At 50.3% G+C, this 19,404-nt stretch overlaps 3 protein-coding genes across 3 annotated transcripts; 1 reads left to right on the forward strand and 2 right to left on the reverse strand.

Annotated features, from left to right (window-relative positions):
• Window positions 1-1,916: 1,916 nt before the first annotated feature.
• On the reverse strand, window positions 1,917-3,617 carry FSUBG_4400 (uncharacterized protein; the record flags this gene model as incomplete). Its single annotated transcript, XM_036682386.1, has 3 exons — window positions 1,917-2,117; window positions 2,166-2,929; window positions 2,981-3,617. 3 exons carry the CDS (start codon window positions 3,615-3,617, stop codon window positions 1,917-1,919), a joined length of 1,602 nt encoding a protein of 533 aa, XP_036540016.1.
• Window positions 3,618-6,283: 2,666 nt separating this feature from the next.
• On the reverse strand, window positions 6,284-8,743 carry FSUBG_4401 (6-phosphofructokinase; the record flags this gene model as incomplete). The annotated part of the gene is made up of 3 exons (XM_036682387.1): window positions 6,284-7,450; window positions 7,506-7,976; window positions 8,030-8,743. The coding sequence occupies 3 exons, from the start codon at window positions 8,741-8,743 to the stop codon at window positions 6,284-6,286; spliced, it is 2,352 nt and encodes a 783-aa protein (XP_036540017.1).
• A 4,746-nt stretch (window positions 8,744-13,489) lies between these two features.
• Window positions 13,490-15,222, forward strand: FSUBG_4402 (uncharacterized protein; the record flags this gene model as incomplete). Its single annotated transcript, XM_036682388.1, has 2 exons — window positions 13,490-13,589; window positions 13,655-15,222. The coding sequence occupies 2 exons, from the start codon at window positions 13,490-13,492 to the stop codon at window positions 15,220-15,222; spliced, it is 1,668 nt and encodes a 555-aa protein (XP_036540018.1).
• Window positions 15,223-19,404: the final 4,182 nt, after the last annotated feature.

The following is a 19,404-nucleotide window of genomic DNA, read 5'->3' on the forward strand; positions in this document are numbered from 1 at the left end:
TATTCATTTTATATTTGAAATTGTCACTTCACTTAGCTCACACATAATCTGACCAACCCCCCTTTCCTTTCCTTAGTTTTTCTTTTCTTTCTGTTTGTGTTGATCTTGTACAAGTAAATAGTTCCACTCTTCCATGGCAACCAACGCCGCCAGCCTTGCCACGCTGGGTAACTCATTCATAACCCAGTTCCACGGCGGATGCAGTTTGGGCCGCTATCAAAACGAAGCTGACTTGTCAGATTTAGGGCTCATGTTCGATGTTCGCTTCGTTGTGGGATTTGGATCTTCCATGTGTTTCCAGGGGTCCAGTCTGGGGAAATTTCGTTGCTTGGGCCCTGCTCCCGCTACTTTAGTACACGGCCATTAATCATGAGAGCACTGACAATATCTGTTTTTCCCAACCAAAACCGTTCTACAATAGCCCAGGTTGCCTTATTGCCTGTTGCTTTATACTTCGTACTCTGCCAGTCGGCTTGTTCCTCCTGTAACGTACACTGGTTCCAATGCTGCTGACTCGGTAGTCAACCTCTGTCTCCCTGTCTGGAAACATCTGTGCCCTTCGTAGCATCGGGGAACACAAGGTCCACGGGCAGGTACTTGCGAATCAAACAACTACCTAGATCGCGGGTGGAAATGGGCTCGTTGGGCAACGGGATCATTACTGCACAACTGATAGACAGCTCTAAAGTGAGTGAACTGATGGAGTCTTGGGCTGTCTTGCTTGGTTTCCTTTGGTCTCTGCCCGCTGTTGAAGGGATTAGTCAGGCTTTCAGCCTCTGCTTTGTGCTCTGGAGAAATGTCACATTGCCAGTGGAGCGTGATTTTGTATGCAAACTGCATTACTATGTATAAGCAAGTCTTTTTTTAGAGAAATATCCTTTGTTATTCAGTAAGCAATAGGTATGATTGCCTAAGAGTCCCGCTCTACTCTGTAGCTTAAGTAAATACACTACAATCTTTTGTTGGTGGCCATGCAAGTATGTTCAGCGTTACCACATGCTCTCTCACTTTGAGTTGTAGGCATCGTACGATGATGCTTGTTTATGCTTAATCGTAGGAGGGCAATGCAATAAGCCAACACAATAATGGCATCAAGTCTCTATTCAGTGTTTCTCCTCCCTGAGCCCTAGCCACCTACCAAAAAAGTGACCTTTGTCCTCGTTTGCGACAAGCGCCAGACTGTGAAGTCCGGCAGCCGTTTGAAAGCCTACACGCAGAGCCCTATAACACAAGTCTTACAGGGTCGAATCAAGGAACTCGAGGTCACATCAGATATTCGATTTGGCCAGGATAACAGGGCAATGGCATCTCTCAGTCCAGGGGTCAAATCCCAGTGAGGTACCTGTATTGGAACACCGATTACTCGTTCACCGACCGGCATTTGTGCATGCCGGAAAGGAATAAATCCTGAATAACTTGGCTTCGCGATGAAGGACCTCTGGGCACTACTTAGTCTGAATCAACTCCCGTAAGTAAAGAGAGTTGAAATTTATCATTCTTGTTTACTCTATGCCCCTTGAGGGAGGGATAGGACGGGATGTCCGAAGACATGAGGTCACAGGCCGCCCCTCAATCACAAGACTTCTGCCTAAGCATCTTCACGGGAAGATATGAATGTCGTTATTGAAAAACTTGTCGTGATTTATTTCTTGTCATAAGTCGTAATTATGCGTATCAACCAAGCATCTACATACATCCATACAATCCCATACTAACTCATCTCGTTTCATCCGCTGTATATGATTGATTTCGTAAATTCGTACAACCAATAGTTGCCCAATATGAATCATCATTCACGACACCAGTACATGTCTGTAGTTGCTTTGGAAAAAAAGGTATCCATTACCCAAAAAGAAAACCTCTGCTGCCCTTTAAAAGGTGGCCATGAATGAGAACGCCAGTAAAAAAAAGCAGACTTAACGCAGGTAGCCCCGGGGTGGGCGCGTGTCATAAAACGTCTCACGTTCCGTTACCTCGTCCCAGCGAGGGTGGCTGTGTCGGTGACTATCGCGTTCATAGTCGAATTGGTATTCTCTCTCATACTCCAGTTCTCTCGCGCGCTGCTTTCGAGATCGTCGGATCTCATCGGAGACGTCAACTAGGCGAAGAACGTCATCCTGCAAATGTTAGTATTCGGTCCTTGTCGTTTTGGGGGGACAACTTACGTATTTGAGATAGTCCATGATGTAGTAGAACTCCTTGGTCTCCTCGTATTCATACCCAGAGCTCTCAATAGCCTCACGGATAACGAGGTCCTTGGTGATCTCAGTCCACATATCCTTTGGCGGTGGAGGTGCGGGTCGAGAACGTGTTTCTCGTGTTCTTTCAATGTCAATTTCCCTCTCGCGATCGTAAATGGAAACATTGACACGGTCACGAGTGTCTGCGGGTGACGGGTCCTTCAGTATGGGCTTTGGCATGGGCGCAGGGGCAGGCGAAGGAGCGCCATCCCTCTCAGGAATGAACTTGCTCTTCCTGGAACCACTGTACCTCGTCCAGTTTGTCTCGGTACTTCCACCGCCGACTCCATCCATGCGAATGCGCTCAGTGCCTGGAGGAACATCAACGAGGGTCCAGTCCTTGGTAGCACCGCCCCAGGCTTCACCCATTCGGCCGCGAGAGTCGATCTTGCTGGTGAGATAGTCGCCTTCTTCGTCCACAGCACTGGGCGTCGGCAGAGGAGCAGCTGAATGGGCTCGTCGCCGGGTTGTTTCGGACTCACGTCGAACTACGAGTTCGTCATCGCGGTAGTCGGATCGTCGTTCTTGGCTTTGAGAACGAGTGCGCGATGTGCGAGTGACATCTACTTCGGTTCTGTTCTTTGACAAAGAGATGTCGATATCTGTCTCACGCTCTCGGACTCGGGAAGGAGCACGAGGCTGAGGCTTTGGCTGGGGAGGAGGAGTAGGAGGTCTAGCTTTGATCATGCCTGCAACCGTTAGTGTTTTTAATCATTTGGTTAGAACTTTGGTTTGCTTACCATGGTCAATATCCCGGTAGTGGGTGATAACCTCTCGTTCGATTATTGGTCCGCGGATAGTCTGGGGCGGAGGAGGCGGAGGAGAAGGCTTGGGGACAGGAGGGGGTGAAGGAGCCCGCTCGCGCTCAATGATACGAGTGCGAATGCGCTCTCGCTCCTCAACTGGAGGGGCGGGCGGAGGAGAGGGCGACTTTGGTCGCTCAACATATCTGACAACACGGGCGGGGGAAGGAGCTCGTCTGGGAGGTGGTTGAGAGGGTTCTCTGACTCGCTCTCGCTCGTAAACTCTGGTGCGAGAACGCTCATGCTCATGGTCGTGCGAGTGATGGCTGCTGGGCGAAATGCTGCGGGGTCTTCGAATGATGCGTTCCTCTCGAACGCGAACTGGGCTGGGACTTCTGGGTCGGTGTCGGTCGATGGTCTCTACTTGACGCTGACGCAAGACCATGGGACCAGCTTCTGTTCGGCGAGCATCTTCTCGCAAAAAGGCGGGTGTGCGAGATTCCTCTCGTGGGGGAGGGCTGATGGTAACGGTGCGACGACGATAGTCGACTTCATCAAGCCCCTCCGGAGCTGAGCGTCGAGGAGCAGGGTAGTAATCTCTCTCCTCGAAGTCGGTAGCCCTTACACGGGACATTTTGGTGTAATAAAGTGCGGTTTTTTGTGGATGTGTATATACCGATGCTGAGTTTGGTGCACTTTCGAGGGCGCCAACTCAATTCAACAGGCTGTTGGGTTGCGACAAAGAGTTGCAAAAGGGTATGTCGTCACACTTTAGACAAGGTGGGGTTCCAGCGGGGAGGCTCAGACTTGGTGAGTCTTGTTACGAGCCAGGCGAGAAGCAAAGCTGCAAACCACAAACTCAAAAGAATGCGATGTTTTTGAGGTAATAAGAGAGGAGGAGAAAGGCAGTAGCCAAGAGAAATGGAAGAGAGGGAAAAAAGAGTTTATGAGCGTCAGGTGGGTTTGATGGCGTGCAAGCCGCAAAGCGCCGCAAGAATCAGGCCCCAGACGAGCAAGGACGGAGCATGGAAGCAAAGCAGAACGTCGTCATCCGACAGGAATAATGAGAGGGAACCCCCCGCCAACAATAGGGTGTCAGCCGTGACCTTGACCTTACTCTAGTTAATGGAGGGGCTGGGCATGGGCAGTGCTGGGCCTGGGCTGCTTGAGCAATCCAGTGTCAAGATGGAGACCTGGTAAGCTGTTTGTAGTGGGCAAAGCGGGGATTGCTGCTCCAAGGTTAGGTACAAGATTGATGATGGTGGCAGCGGTCCGCAACGGGAGAACTAACATAAACGATGATCTTTTCGCCTGCTACACTTTCGTCGAATAGTATTAGCAAGTCTGGTCGAGCCTCTATCCAAGCGTTGATGGCAAACTCGACAACTTCAGAGGAATCTTGCCTGGTGTGGACATCAACGAATGACCACAATACCCAGACTGACTGACAGTAGGTAAGTACCTATCCCCGTCCAATGATCCATCAAGTACCGGAAGCAAGTCAGTCTGCCTGCCTTACGACCCCAAACACGATGAGTCTACCATGGCGGCCCAATGAGACGGGCCCTCCTCCCACGCGAAGCATTCAGATGGAGGGTCAAGCGCAGCCAGGAAAAGGACATGAGACCTACCAGCCTGACAAACTCTACCCAGAAGTTGTCTCTGCCCAAGGCCCCATCAATGACAATCCCGTTTTCCCGTTATAGAGTTCATCGCCGTTGCCTTGTATGATTCTGGGCATTCGTTGGGCCTAATTTCTATCGATCCGTGTTTGCTCTGCTCTTCTCTGATGAACAAAAGCTCGTTTGTTTGGCATCCAAAGCTGGCTGTGGTGTGGAGATCTACTGACGCAATAGTGCAGCAGCTCACCCCGGCATCTTCTGGTCCTTGGCCCCAGTGCACTGCAAGATGGGAGCCAGAACAGGGCCTCGGGGAGCAAGAAAACACCAGACCTTAATATAGAGTGTCAAAATAAACTTAGTAAAGAGCCCCCTAAGCTTAGGCTAGATTTACCTAAATTTTTTTATTGCTTAGGGTCAAGGGCCTGTGTTTTCTTTCCTCCCCTAGCAGGGCTCTCAGATTGCCCCCCTGCGGCGCCACGAGTCCACATCGGCGAATAACGTGTAGGCTCGAGATGGAACTCGGCGAGGTGTACAGAGATGGCACAGATGTTAATTCTGGCCAGAGAGATAACAACAGTGCTGAGCTTTGCGAATGCTGCAAGTCTATCTCTGTCACATAGAGTTGCATGCAAATCATTACCCTTATGATCGGCGATGGAGGTCCAAGTCGTTGTACTGCTCAGTTGGGCATTGAATCTCAAAACGAGTGGTGCCGTCATGGACTGGGACTGGGGTCTCAAAGAATTACTGAAGATCCTTGAGAAACATCGCACCAAACTTCCAAAGTCGCACTGAGAGCCCAACGAGGCGTCGAACTCGAACCCCATAAGCCGCCATTCCTCAGCTGTCAGTTCCTAGTCGAAGCCTTCTGGAGTCGCTGAGGCATCAATGCTGGGCAGATGCATCTGCCGTTCTTCCATGGTTCTATGGCTATCTGTCACATGTAACATGCTGCTGCACAGACCAGGTACCTACTAAGTTTGGGTGCCGGGCAGGCAGGGTTCATGACTGCGTACGTACATAGGGTTGAGGGATTCGTCTAGATTGTTCTCTCAAAACTTGATATCGAGGAAATGAATTATTGAAGGGTTCATTGAAGGGTTTACTTGCTTCAAATTCTTCTAACAGGATAATTTATCAAACTTCAGGTCAAGTATACAGTGACACCAACTTCTTCATGAATGAGACCCTGAAACCGAGGAACATAGACTCAGTTACGAAGCTCACAGTCATCGAATTGGACGGCTTCCGTAGCTCAGTTGGTTAGAGCGTCGTACTAATACTTCATTCCGAGTATCCGGTAATGCGAAGGTCTCAGGTTCAAGCCCTGGCGGGAGCAATCCCAATGCCTTCCAACTCGTATTTTTGCTTCTGAGATATCTTTAACAGATCTCGAGATATAGTTTTTATAACTTTTTTTTTCTTATTTCTTATATTCAATAGCCCGTCCAGAAGCATTGGCAGTATTTTACTTAAGTACAGGTACTTTACTAACTAATATACTCTGTAAAAAGAATATATTAATAAGATTTTCATTTAAGACTAATAAAATAAAAATACTTACTTAAACGCCTAAAACTGATTTCATTCGTACTGAGCTATCATTAAGAATAAAGGTAAGAGAAAAGTGAGGAAACGTCAATCTGAAGATGTCCTTATAGCCAAAAATGACGCCCCTCTACAGACCACGTTTTGTGTCCTTTGCGATCAACCCCGTTAAACTCTTCTCCGGCTTAGGGTAATCAGGACGGCCAGCTAACATGTCTACTACCTCTGACAGGCCCAACCAGTGGGTAGTCGCAGGTCTCCTGTTGGGCCAGTCTGTGCCGTGCTCCTCTAGCTCCTCCATTGCGTTGAACACGACCTCGGAGCCTTGAATACCAATGACAGAGGCACTCTTGGGGTCCTTCTTAACGTGGTTGTGAGCGTTACGTCCAAAGCCTTCAAGATGCTGGATGCACTTGATGGCCAGACGAACAGCTCGGCAACGATCCATAGGAGAAGGAACGCCACCCTGCTGGACGTGACCAGGAATGCTCTCTCGGCTCTCGAACCGGTCGTGAGCCTCTTCACGGATGATGTCCGCAATGAGCTTAGCATTGTAGACCTTACTGGACTTCTCATTTACGAGTATCAGACGTCCAGCACGGGACTGGCCCTTGTCTTTCTTGAAAACCTCCTTGAGGTGGTTAACATCGGAGTTGAGCATCTCAAGAGAAATACCTTCCTCGGGGATGTAGACAGCGGAGGCGCCAACATCTAGGCCAGCCAGGGTAGCGATGTAGCCTGAGCGACCACCCTGAGTCTCAATAACGAAGACACGACGACGGGTAGCAGACGCTGATTGCTTGATCTTGTCACAGTAGTTGACAAGCTCGTTCAAGCAGGTATCTGAGCCCAGAGAATACTCGGTTCCGGGAACGTTGTTGGAGATGGTGGCAGGCAGAATAACCATGGGGATGCATAGAGAAGGGTATTCCTTCCTGGCCTTGCGCATTTGTGAAACGGAGTGGAAGGCCTCGAAACCACCAACAAGGAATAGAGCATCAAAGTGGTGCTCCTCGATCAGGTTGGCGATCAACTCCATACCAGACTCGCCAGGAAGTTCTCGGTTTGTACCAATCTCGGAACCGCCCTTGCTTGCCCAACTGTCAACCTCGAGCCAGTCAAATGGGCGGACAGCGCCGATAGGCTTGTCATCGTGGTGTCGCGCGAATCCAGCGAAACCGTTGTGAATAGCGAGAGGCTCATGGCCCTTGGAGAGACAGTATGCAACAGCAGCACGTACTGCGGCGTTCATGCCACCAGCAGGGGCACCAACATTGATGAAGCCAATTCGCATACGCTAAGCAGTCAATTGTCAGCAAGGAAACAGTAGTTCAAATTTAGGTCAGACTTACGTCCTTCTCAGGCAGCTTAGAATCGTCAACCATGACGTTTGTGGTCAACATATACGAACCCCATTGGTCGGCGAACTCGGCATCACGAAGAGACATGGCCTTCTCAAAGTCTTTGGCATCGACAGCCTTGGCGAGCTCTTTGGTCTCGGCAACAGCTTGCATTAGAGGCTTTCGAACAATCTTGTTCTCGTTAATAGCGATGAAAGGAGTCTCGGTCTCTGGTGTGGCTTCGAGGACAGCCTTGACTGCTTCAACACCCTGCAGGGTAGCCAACATTCGGTCATATGCGACGGCAGTACCGCCTCTTTGAACGTGACCGAGGGTGGTTATACGAGTATCGAGAGCAAGACCGCCCTCGCTCTTGTCAGCTAGGATGTCCTTGATTTCTTCGGCGCCGATCTTGTTGCCGTCCTTGTCTCGAGCACCTTCGGCGACGATGACAATGGTCTTGCGCTTTCCAAGGTTTCGATGCTGTAAGTCGTTAGTGCCTGTGATTGGGAGCTATTTTCCGTGATCAGACCTACCCTTCGCACAACGACCTTCATATCTTCCTGCCAATCATGCTCACGAGGTCTCTCAGGGATAAAGACAAAGTCTGCGCCAGTTGCGACACCGGCCATGAGGGCCAGCCAACCACAATGTCGGCCCATGACTTCGACTACGAAAGCACGAGAGTGTGAAGAGGCAGTCGCTTCGACGTAATCGACCATCTCGCAAATACGGGCGAGTGCTGAGTAGCAACCAATGGTTGCATCGGTTCCTGTGAGATCATTGTCGATGGACCCGACGAGACCGACAATGTTGAGATGCTTATAAGGTGCTATTTGTTCTGTAGACAGCTCTCCCTTGGAAACGAGCTCTTCCAGCAGAGAAGGCCACTCAGCTCGGAACTTGTCAGCACCAGTCAAGGAGCCGTCACCACCGCAGATGATCAGAGCATCAATGCCAGACAGAACCATGTTCTTGGCGGCCGTCAACCGACCAGGACGCTCGTAGAAAGCCATGCATCGAGCAGTACCAATAAGTGTACCACCCTCAGAGAGGTAGCCTCTGACATCGTTCCACTGCATCTGTCGGATGAAGTCGCCTCCCTGTACCAAACCCTCGTATCCCTCGTAGACGCAGTAGGCGTCGCAACCCATGTGTAGGGACATGCGCACAACAGCTCGGACAGCAGCGTTCATGCCCGGGGAGTCACCTCCCGAGGTCATGACGGCGATCTTCTTCTTGGGGACCATTTTGGCGAATTCGAAAATATAGGAAGAACGCTTAGGAGTGATGATTCGATTCAAGGTTTGCCAGAACCGAGTTGAAGTAAGTTTGAGATACTGCGTAGCCGTCCGGAGAAGGAAAAAGCGCGGCGGGGCAGATAGTGTAGCTCTAAAAGTGTATATGATGAGAAACGAGGGCACAACAATTGGGGAGAACACACTACTTACAGGAAGATAAGGAGAAGAGAAGAGAAGCGCCGGCTTCAACGGATGATATTGATAGAATATGGTCTCACCAGGTTTCCTGAAGAGAAGGGGGAAATTATTATGGCGCCAGTTGGCCCGGGCAGTAACAGTCGGTCGGTGACGCAGCTGGAGGTCAGGATAAGTAACCTACGTACAGTAGCGAGGGGCAGCACAGGGAGGCCAGGAACCAACCAACTAACAAAGTGGAGGGTATGATGCGTGAAGCAAGAGCTCTTATCGCTTATCGGCCCGCGCGGGGGGCAGATTTTGGTTTTTTTAGGTGCCAGTCTTGACCCAAGGTGAGCTTTTAGCTGGCCCAGGTGGGTTATGATGTTACGATTCGTAAGGTGAATTATTAGCACTCACCTCACTTTGGAGCCTCTTGTCCCTCTAGTCTCGGTGTTTTATGCTTGCCTGCTTGTCTGGTTGCCAATTGCCAGCTGCGATAATCCCCTCAAGCCCCTCTTCTTTTTTTTTTACCGCACGCACAATCGAATCTATTGGAATAATACCGCATTCCTGAGGTATTCATGCTATCAGGTCCACGTTCCGGTGGCATTGGACGACGCAATGGTACAGAAACAGCATTGGCAGTGGGACGGGGCGCTTCCATGAGACGTCATAAAGCCGCATTCACTCTTTTTGTCTACCAGCGGGCCGGACAAGAGGGGGTTTTGCATGATTTGAATCATGAATGTCAGGGTGCTGAATAAAAGGGCTGTCTGTCCTAAATGCTCAACGCACTTCTCCAACATCTGTTCATTTCACAGACACTATCGGCGCATCAAATTTTGATATGATCTACCGCGATCTGCTACTTTAGCTCTGGTTAGGTAATTGGCATGTAGTGGTTCGCGGGGCTAGAGTGCGTTGAATGACGGCAGCCAGATCGTCAGCGCATGACAGGTGATTGTTAAGGCAGTAAGGCAGGCTGAACTGCAAGATCGAAGAACCAAAAGGCGATCGAGATGTCCTGATTAATCAATTGTCAGGGGCTCTTACATGGCTGCTCACCTCACATCGTATGCGACTTCAAACACGCCATCAGTCGCTACATGCCCATGTCATCCTCAAAATCGCTGGCCTCAGAAAACGCCTCAAATTGAAGTCAATGTCTATCGCCATCAGAAGGGATGGATGCTTGAGTAATGAGATAACTCACTCATCAACTAGGTAGTTTACCAAAGGACGAGAAGAGCCAAAGCTACCAAGGCCGAACATCATCTTGCCATATTGAATACCCTGGACCATCATGTGAATAAGACAATCCAATGGTATAGAGCTTTGACAAGAGCATGAGTTGAATTTTACGACTAAAAGGGGCCTAGAACGCATAATTGCTTTGGTATGAACATATGTCTTCCAATAATATATCTGAGGCAGGCAAAGATGCGAACTCCAGGGTCACCAGCCTGTCGGCGCTCTGAAATCTGACCAGTCATTGAGAAAACTTGACAGTCATCTTGGAAACCGAGAGACGGGCTGTGATGATCGCTGTGAGGATAACTGAGGCGTCCACCACTGAAGCCCTGTGTTTACAGCCCGGCGGTGCAAGCAAGGAAATGAGAGGCCAAAATGTGAAAATAGAAAGCCCTTCAGGAGAGTCATATGGCTGTATGTAGATGCTGTTTTATGCGCTGGCAAGCGTCACTTCACAACGGTTGGGATGGATGGTTGGCCTGATGCGACTCAGCGCATCTGCTGACCTAGAGCGCCAAGCGCTGAGTCGCCAGGACCCTGAAGAAGCGCCCCTGAACATGACGACAGAGGCCTCAGCAGGGCCTCAGCTCATCGCAACCCAGGTTGACAAGGCTCAATTCAAGTCTGCCTCCCTTGAAGCTGCCTTGACTGCCGACTGTGACTGTTTAAGCCTCTCGACAATGAGTGGTGCCGAGGATCCTGGAACATCAAGCCAGGTGACCTACCCCAGGTATCGTCACCGAAGCCTCGGGATATTCATCTATGAGCCGGTAGCAAGGTCCTCGTCTGATCTGCTCGGCATATGTCCGTGGTCACGCCTATCCCATGATGTCGGGCGCATCAACAGCAGAACGGACGGGAGGCAAGTCCTGCCCAACTGACTATGGGCAGAGGGATAGATGCAGATTATGGCTCAAAAACCTCACCTCCACAGTGACTCGACTCGACTTCGTCCCGTCGGAATGAGCTCCGTGGTCAGGCGTAAGGACACGGTCATCAGTCATCAGTCGTTACCGTCTGAACTTCGACCGCATATGGCCTTTTCCTTACTTTCCCAGTGTCGACAGATAAATTTCTAGGCGAGATCACTCAAAGGCCGGTGGCCGTTTGCGGAGGCGAGGTGCAGCGTGCGGATGACAATCTGGGGGCTCGTTGTTATCACGGGGTCACCGGATATTGGTTATGCCACTGAGAACGGGTCAAGTCAATGAATCCCCACGATCCTCTGGGGCTTTCTCCAGGGCGAGAATCACTAGCAGGATTCTCATTTGCAATCCCAGATCGCCCAGAATCACGTCAATTCGCCGTTGAAGTGGAAGCCTGGATTGCAAGCGGACCAATTGACGCTTTAAACACGGGCGTCTGTTAACGATGTTGGGTTGGGATTGGAATTGAAGCTCAATGCCAAAAACACCATTGACATGACCGGTCAGGGTCTCCAACACCATGCTCGGCGAAACTTCTCTCAGGGTCTATCATGTGCCTTGAAACTATCGAGCTAATGGCTTCCAAGAGAGCCGTTCGTCCTTACCGAGTCTCGCGATTCTCAGGATCAAATGCCTTGGTGAAGTAAAGACCGCGGTTAATCCGGGCCAGAACAACACAAAGCGAGGCTTGGATCACCAACGTGACTTGTGATGGGGCCTCAGACAGGTCCCTGATTAGGAGCGGGTTACAGGGTGCTTGATCCGCGGGAGACAGAGAATGACAGTGGGGGAATTGGACCTGGCAAGGCAAACATCAGGGTCGTCAGTTCTGGACTCGGATGCCCGATTCGGTCTCAGTTCACAACGGAGCCGCTCAAGGGAGATGGACAGGACACATGACAAGCTGTCAACGTTCCAGAACGCCAAACGGACAGCAGGATCTGCTTTCCGTTACAGGAGGCCGCGGCCCCATTAGGGAGCGTTAGGGGACACCGAGAGATAGAACCGTTTGCACTCCCGAGACCGCGTTCGTCTGTGCTCCCTCCGTAACTGTCTCAGGTGGGCCACTTACCTGATCAGGTAATTCAGATATAGCCCAAAGAGGACTGGCTTGAAGTCTTTGAGTCTAAACTCCGTTGGGTATCATAGTGACCCGCTGCTCGAACATAATAAGTGCCTCTTCAGGTAAAGACCCGTGGAAACTGGTCACCAGGAAGAATTTGCCTCCCCCTCTCTGCCACCTCCACCCGTGTTCCTCCCCCTGACAGAAGCCCTGTCCTTGTCTGCTGTGTCGCCGAAGTCGAACAGCCTCCAGGCCTTCCCACCTCCACCTCTGTCATCCTGTGCCCTGGCGTGGACATGACATTGGGCAGGTTCTTGATTCGAGAGGATCTCTTTGTTCAGAGAGGGAAGAGAGTCAAAGATACGGACAAGCAATGAATGGCTCTTTTGTCTTTGTTGTCATGCGTTTTGCTGTACTATGCTGTTCTGTGCTGTACTGTACTGCGCGGTGCCGCCACCTTAACCCCCATTCTCAACTGAATTCGTCTGGTCACGCCTCTGTAAAAGTGTAAGGTTGAGATGGCACCCCACAGGAATCAATCAAGAATCACTGGACTCATCCTGAGTGAACCGCAACTCACTTAAGCGTCCATTAACAGCGAAAATTCTCCCGCGCCGCGGTACCTCCGTCTTGTACTGGGAGACTTGGGCTTGTGCTATTTGGGTGGTACCCGCTATTTCCAATGCCCCCCTCTCAGTACGTACCTGAGCCACCCCCGGCCAAAGTGTAGTGGCTCGCACCCCCTCAAAACCCACGCCCCTGCGGTCCGACACCCCTGGGCCTGGCGTGCACTCGTGCTTGTGCTAAGGTACCTTAGACTCCATTTACATAGCGCACACCGCGACTCCCTTCCCCCAATCCGTCCTTCTTCCCACAGACCAAACAAGAATAACTACGTTTGATCCCCCCGGACTTTGTTCGTTCTCCTCCACATACACATACACTTACACCAAGCAACAACAACACCCAACATCCATTGCAGAGGATTTTGAGAGGACGACCTTGCACCAGGAATCGTCTTTACACAGACAGTATATGTCTACTCGAGGATCCCCATGAAACGCAGCATCCACCTCGACATCGCACTGACACGCCAAATTCGCTTACATTGACCTTCAACTCCCTCGACTTCTCCGCCCGCGACTAAGCCTTCTCCACCTCGAATCTCAACCTCTTTACTACGCTCTGGCGCATTGTCGGCTCTAATTTGATCTACTTCGCCGACGACCTATACAGAACTTGTCGACCGCTTCGATTGTACTTACACTTCGTCCGACTTTATTCGCACTCACCCTCGCCACTCTCCCAGTCGATAAATCGACAGGTCCAAGACACATTATGCCCTATCGTTTAGACACTCACGTTTTGACAGTGGATGCGAACGTCATCCACAAAGTCGATACTGGCAATCCCGCCAATCTCTATAGCATGTGGACTGGTAAGTCGTCTCTTGTTTGTGTCACCGCTTATATGCTGACCAGTCAGTCTTCTCTCGTTGCGCAGACTCAGTTGAACAAGGTAGAAGACTAGAGAACCTTAGCTGGCGACTGTGGCAAAGAGAAACCTTTGTCGTCGACAACGAAGAAAAGACAGCACCCTCTACACAAACTCTCCCTCAGAACATCCCTTCCGAGTCAAGGATATCCGATCTTCCTCAACTATCTGGCAGTGTTGAGTCTCTTGTAGACGAAGAGGCCGTCGACTTCAGTTCATTATCAACACCGCTTGAGATCGCCCGCCCTCGTGTACGACGTCAAGATTCTTGCGCCAGCACCCGAAGCAAGCGCGAACGCCACATCAGCTCCGACGATTTCGAGAAGATGATTGTCTCTATTGTTAAGGACAAGGGTCCTCTGTCGGCCCCTCATATAGCTCCTGTCCCCAAGGAGTCCCTTCCAGTCCCTCCTGCTTTTGAGCGTTCTGGTTCAACTACAACCGAGTCTCAATCGCCTGCAAAGTCCATCACAGCTTCAGAGGGTTCGCCACAACCTTCACCACAAAGCCTCCCCCGCACCACTGTTGTGCGTGGCTTCTCACCTTCCCAGATTCCCACTCCTCGAACCATCTCCGGTGCTGCTCTATCATCAGACGCAATTCCTGAGCCCAAGTCGTCGCCTGCTGCCAAGGTTGTGCAATCAAAGAAGCCCGCTCGCTTTGCGCTTGGTGGCTCTTGTTCGTCTAGTGAACAGGACCAGAGCCTCAGCAACAGCAAGCCCATCATTCCCATCATCAAGAAGCCTGTGTTCCAGATTGGCGGCTCCTCTGAAGAGGACGGCTCACTCAAGAGCGCCATGGCTTCATCACGACCTGGCTCGCTGCTCTCTGCACGCAAGAAGCAGGCCTCGTTCAGCAACAATGTCATGACACGAACCATCGATGATGAGGCCGCTGTCGACTCGGACACCGACGACTACATCGACGAGAGCGCCATTGATGACGATGACGACTCTTCGGACTGGGAGGACTCTATGGAAGAGAGCGGCAAATCCAGCATGGACGACAAGTTCTTCCAGCGCGTGGATTCCAAGCCCAACTTGACCTCACGACGATCGCTCATTACTCTCATGCTTGCTCAGAACGATCGTGCACGCACTCTTGGTAACCACGCTTCCCAATCGACTTCGGCCATTCCACGATCTCGTATGGCCCACGGACCGTCACTGGGTGCCTCGCCTAATGACTCTGACGAGGCTCCCCTCATGATGAAGGGCATGCGTGGACCTGGTCTCAAGCCTATTCATGAGGTCCCTAGGTCTAGTGCTCAGCCCATCATGACCGGCCCCAACCACATCCAGCCTCAAACTGCGCTGTCACCTCGCACTACTCGTCGTAATATGTTGGCGACTGAGTTGACTGAGTCTCTTCGACGTCACCTCCTCTGGGAGCGACAACAGAAGTCCTCGACAGCCAATGCCGTCCTCAAGCGACGACATACATCACACGATGTGGCCAACCTGAAGCAGTACCCCGAGAAGCCTTGCATGAAGAAGAGCGAGGATGTGAACGCGAGCAGCTGGAACCAATACTTCTCAAAGGAGGCCAGCGATGGATACCACTCCAAGGGGTGGTAAATGATACCCATACCATACTATACCATACGGACACAACTATACCCACTACGATTGTGCATTGGACGGCGCACGAAAGGCATCACCACATCAGCATTGAGCGTTTTTATTTTTAGTTGCACTTGGCAGCATTTGTTTTACAAGTCGTTTAGCGAAACGGAACTCAAAGTATTTTATCTTTTTTATCACTCATGGCGGGGACTCTTAACATTATGATACCATGAAATCGTGTTTTTTCAAGGCCGCGGCAGGCTCTTGTTTCGTCATTTCCTGGTTCGGGGCACGTGTACTTGTAGTTCATATGGGGAAGATTTCTGGGGCAACCTGAGGATATGATTTCACTATGAAAGTTTGAGGTGGAGGGAACCTGAGTTAAGGCGGAGCATGGGTCACGAAATACGGTCATTGGTTTTACTCGAGCAAGCGCAAAAGGCGAAAACAAAAGTCAAAAGCAGTGGATGATGACAAGCGAGAGCAGAGCGAAAGCGAAAAGCAATGTATGAGGGAGAGAAGAGGGACTGAGATGGGAAAGCAAAAGAGTAAACGAGTCACTCAGCAAAAAAACTCGCAAAAAGGGCGAATTGTCTATGAGAAAGAGGTTTCTGCAAAAACATGAATAAAACTTTTCACGTTGAACAAACAAAATAATCAATGACTTGACCCAATTGAGTGAAGTGAGTGAGTGAATCGATCATCCAGACGCAATGTGTGTGGTGTTGTGATGGAATGTCGCATTGCATTGTGAGTTGTCAGAAAGGTTCCAAGGTTCCTGGATGCTTCAAGGATTGCTGGGAGACATGACCCAGGATGGACGTCATCAATTCCGGGTGTTTTCAACACTGAGCCAGGCCTAGCCAGCACCTTCAGAGCTGAGGGTTGCAAGCAAAACCCAGCGCCCGCTGGCAGGCAGAAATCCCATTGGCTCGGGGAGGACAAGCCCCAAGCCTTGAAGGCCATTTGAGTGTGGCAGACCCAACCAAGCAAGCCAGCGCTGCAGGCTTTGTAGAGCCCGTGACTTGATCAATTGGTTTTTGTTTTTTTGCGAGAGGAGAGGAGAGAGAGAGAGTCAGATTTGAGCACATTGTCAAAGCATGAATCTTTAAGACAATTTTCATCATTCGGTCTTGTCAACTCTATGAAAATGCTCTGCATCTCAAGGCAATCACTGGCAAGCCAACCAAACTGTCGGTAATAAATGGCGTGAGTCGCTAGACAAAAAGGAACATGGGACCCTACGATAATACCCGTTGTCTGATCGAGCGGTCAGTCATAGGTGCTGGCTGATACTGGCTGCTGCTCCTAGTCTTTGCTCTAGCATAGGTAGGGCAGTGCTGTCTTTGTTGGGGATACCTTATGCAAGCTAGCACAGAGCAGTTACTGTAGATAGTAGTAAACAACACAGGGCACTCCAAGGTAAGGTCAACAACACGAGGTCAAGTTAGAACCGTCGTGAGCCGTCTCTAGCAACAAGTTTTACAATACGGAGTATGACCATTGACATAAAACGACTGGCTTGACAACCCCAACACCATCCCCAGGGCTGCCAAGCCATCGGCACTCTCTTCTGGGACCTAGAACGCACCATTGAGTTTTTCTATCTTTGCATGGGTTCTTACGGAGTACATTCATCTCATTGAAAGGGTGTCCGGCATCGGTATTCAGAAACCGATCCCAACCTCTGGTCAATAATCAGTCAAAGTGTAAGCTGAAGGGGCACATCCGGACGCTAAGAACAACACGCGTAAGTCCAATCTCCTCCAAACGACTCCCTTGGATCTCCGCCCTCGGCCAAAATACTAGACTTCGGGGGTTCTATTCCTTGGAATATACCTGGGCAGACGGATCTTTCTGCCTGCTTTTCTTCTTGCGTTCCTGACCTGAAATTGGAGTTTTTAAGGGTATGTATGTATGGGTTGCAGCAACAAGCCACGAATGGGAAATGTAGCATTCGGCAACCCATAATTAGCTATTTTGAGTTTTTAACTCTGACTGCATGTGCATAATGATAGTTCTTTATGTAATTGAATATGGCAGACATCGAGAGATGCGATTGACATATGATTGAAGCAACCCAACGTGCATCTCGTATCATTCAAACTACTGCATTCTACCATCAGCTCTACGCCAGCACGATGTAATTCCGGTTCTAGACCATTGAACTATCGAGATGCGTCTTTTGGTTCACTCTGCTGAGTCTGCTCACGGCCAAATTGTGGAGGACACCTGATCCTGCGGAGCCGCAGAGGCGCCACATCACGAACCAAATGAGAGGAGGACGGATTCATACTCCGTAACTGAGAATGGACTGTTTCAAAAAGGATTTGCGCAAAAGGAGGCTGGATAAGGAGACGTGTTTGAAACCAGTCATTTCTGACAAGCTGTGCCAGAGATGCAATGATAGCCAGTCAATTGCTTCACTTACATATGACTCCTCCCTGCGTGTGGGGAAGTCGAACCAGAGACCTTTCAAAGGCATTGAGAAAGGCAAAGGCAACAAGAGACAACGACGCCTCTCCCGCTTTGTGATTTTCCGGGGAAGCCCATGGTCAGTGACAGAGCCTCACAGAGGCAGAGAGGCATTCCGTCCCACATGCATTTACAGTAGGTAAGCAGAAGCCATCGACTCTGTGTGCCTGAGCTGAGACTCACTCGTATTCAACACATACTTTTCTAAGCGTCAATGGCGTTTAGACGGAAACCAAATCTCAGCATCTCCCCTCTTTTTCAAGAAGCTTTGACGTGTTCAATTCCCCAGAAAAAATGAGAGCCACATGTTGCTGACTTGACTGCGGAGAATCTGGAGAATTTTATGTGGTCATCCGACTATCCTTTTCTTCTCTCCGCGTACCAAATTTGCCTTCAGGTGAGATCACATGGTGTTGTTCAGGTTGGCTTTAACGAATTGCAATTGTGTCCCCACCGATTTACCAATTTGCTTTTTGCGATATGTGCGCTTGGAGTTTTCAGCACGTCTCGGGTCATGAGAAAACGAAACTAGACCAATTGGAGATGTTAGCAAAGAGGGGGGGCGTGCATGTACCTTGTCTCGTGGCTGACAGGAAAGGGATTTCGCATCGTCGGGAGTCTCTTACTGGTAGGGGGCAGGGAGTGTTTAAAGTCTGAGTCAGAAAGAAGAGCAGAGCAAAACCGCTGTCAGAGGAGAAGATATCGTTTTTAGGCTAAACCGAATACTGGAAAAATCGAGACCAAGTCTCGTAAATGGCGGGTGAGTGTTTTCTGACCAATGAGAATTGGGAATACATGTTTTGCTGGGGGAGTGAGTAGCGGAAATAAGACGAGTCAGATTGGCTCAATTGCCGATCGGAAAATCGGGGTGGGAAATAGGACCCTGCATGAGTTTACTGAGAGCTTGCGTTTGTGTTGGTTTGAGCCACCTTCAAAGCTGTCGGATATTTAATACCCAATGCCGCCTGTTTTACTGTGCCGAGGGCTTTACATAATGCTGCCTTGGAGATCTCCAAGGCCGCATGCTATCCCGCCTGTTCTGGACTGCTGGGCCAAGCTCGTGCGGCTTTTCAGGTTGCTTTTCTTCTCCGGCCTCACATCCATAACCGTGACTATAGCATTCCTGGTCACCTTAAACTAAGTTAAGCGCTCCGAAAGCTCGGGACTCTCATGTCTCGCAGCTCACATGTGCCATGGCAATGCTCCATTTCGTTGAAGCTCTCCTCGGCACAGACAGGCAGCCATGGATCTAATGTCGGTCGAATTCGGCATCCAATTCTGAGGACCTGGTCCATTGTCTCTCAGTCTCAGGGCCCCATCCGCCGGAAGTGGGGCCTCCATCCGGCGGGCGTCGGGTGTCCACTCCACTGTCCGGCTTATTATGCTCTCGGAAACGCAAAGAGGGCTTTTTTATCCGGGCAAAACAATAAAATGTCGTGCAATGCATGTAACAAGGGTCTTTTTTGACGTGCATGCTGTGCTCAAATTTGAGCTGGCGCTTGACCGTCTTTCAGGTGTTTAATGCCGCTCATTCACCGCTTGGTTCTATTGCGTGCGTGCTCGCTAGAGAGTCAAGCAGAGGAGAATTTTCACATCTGATGCCGGACAAGAGGGTGCAAACAGGAGCTTGGGGATGCAATACATCCAGTCAACCGACCCTTCTCCAGAATAAGCTGTAGATCCTCCTCGCTGCCAAGTTAATGGTCACTTGCAGCGAAT

The sequence above is a fragment of the Fusarium subglutinans genome, assembly GCF_013396075.1.
Source record: "Fusarium subglutinans strain NRRL 66333 chromosome Unknown NRRL66333_c0000040, whole genome shotgun sequence".
Classification (NCBI taxonomy): Eukaryota; Fungi; Ascomycota; class Sordariomycetes; order Hypocreales; family Nectriaceae; genus Fusarium; species Fusarium subglutinans.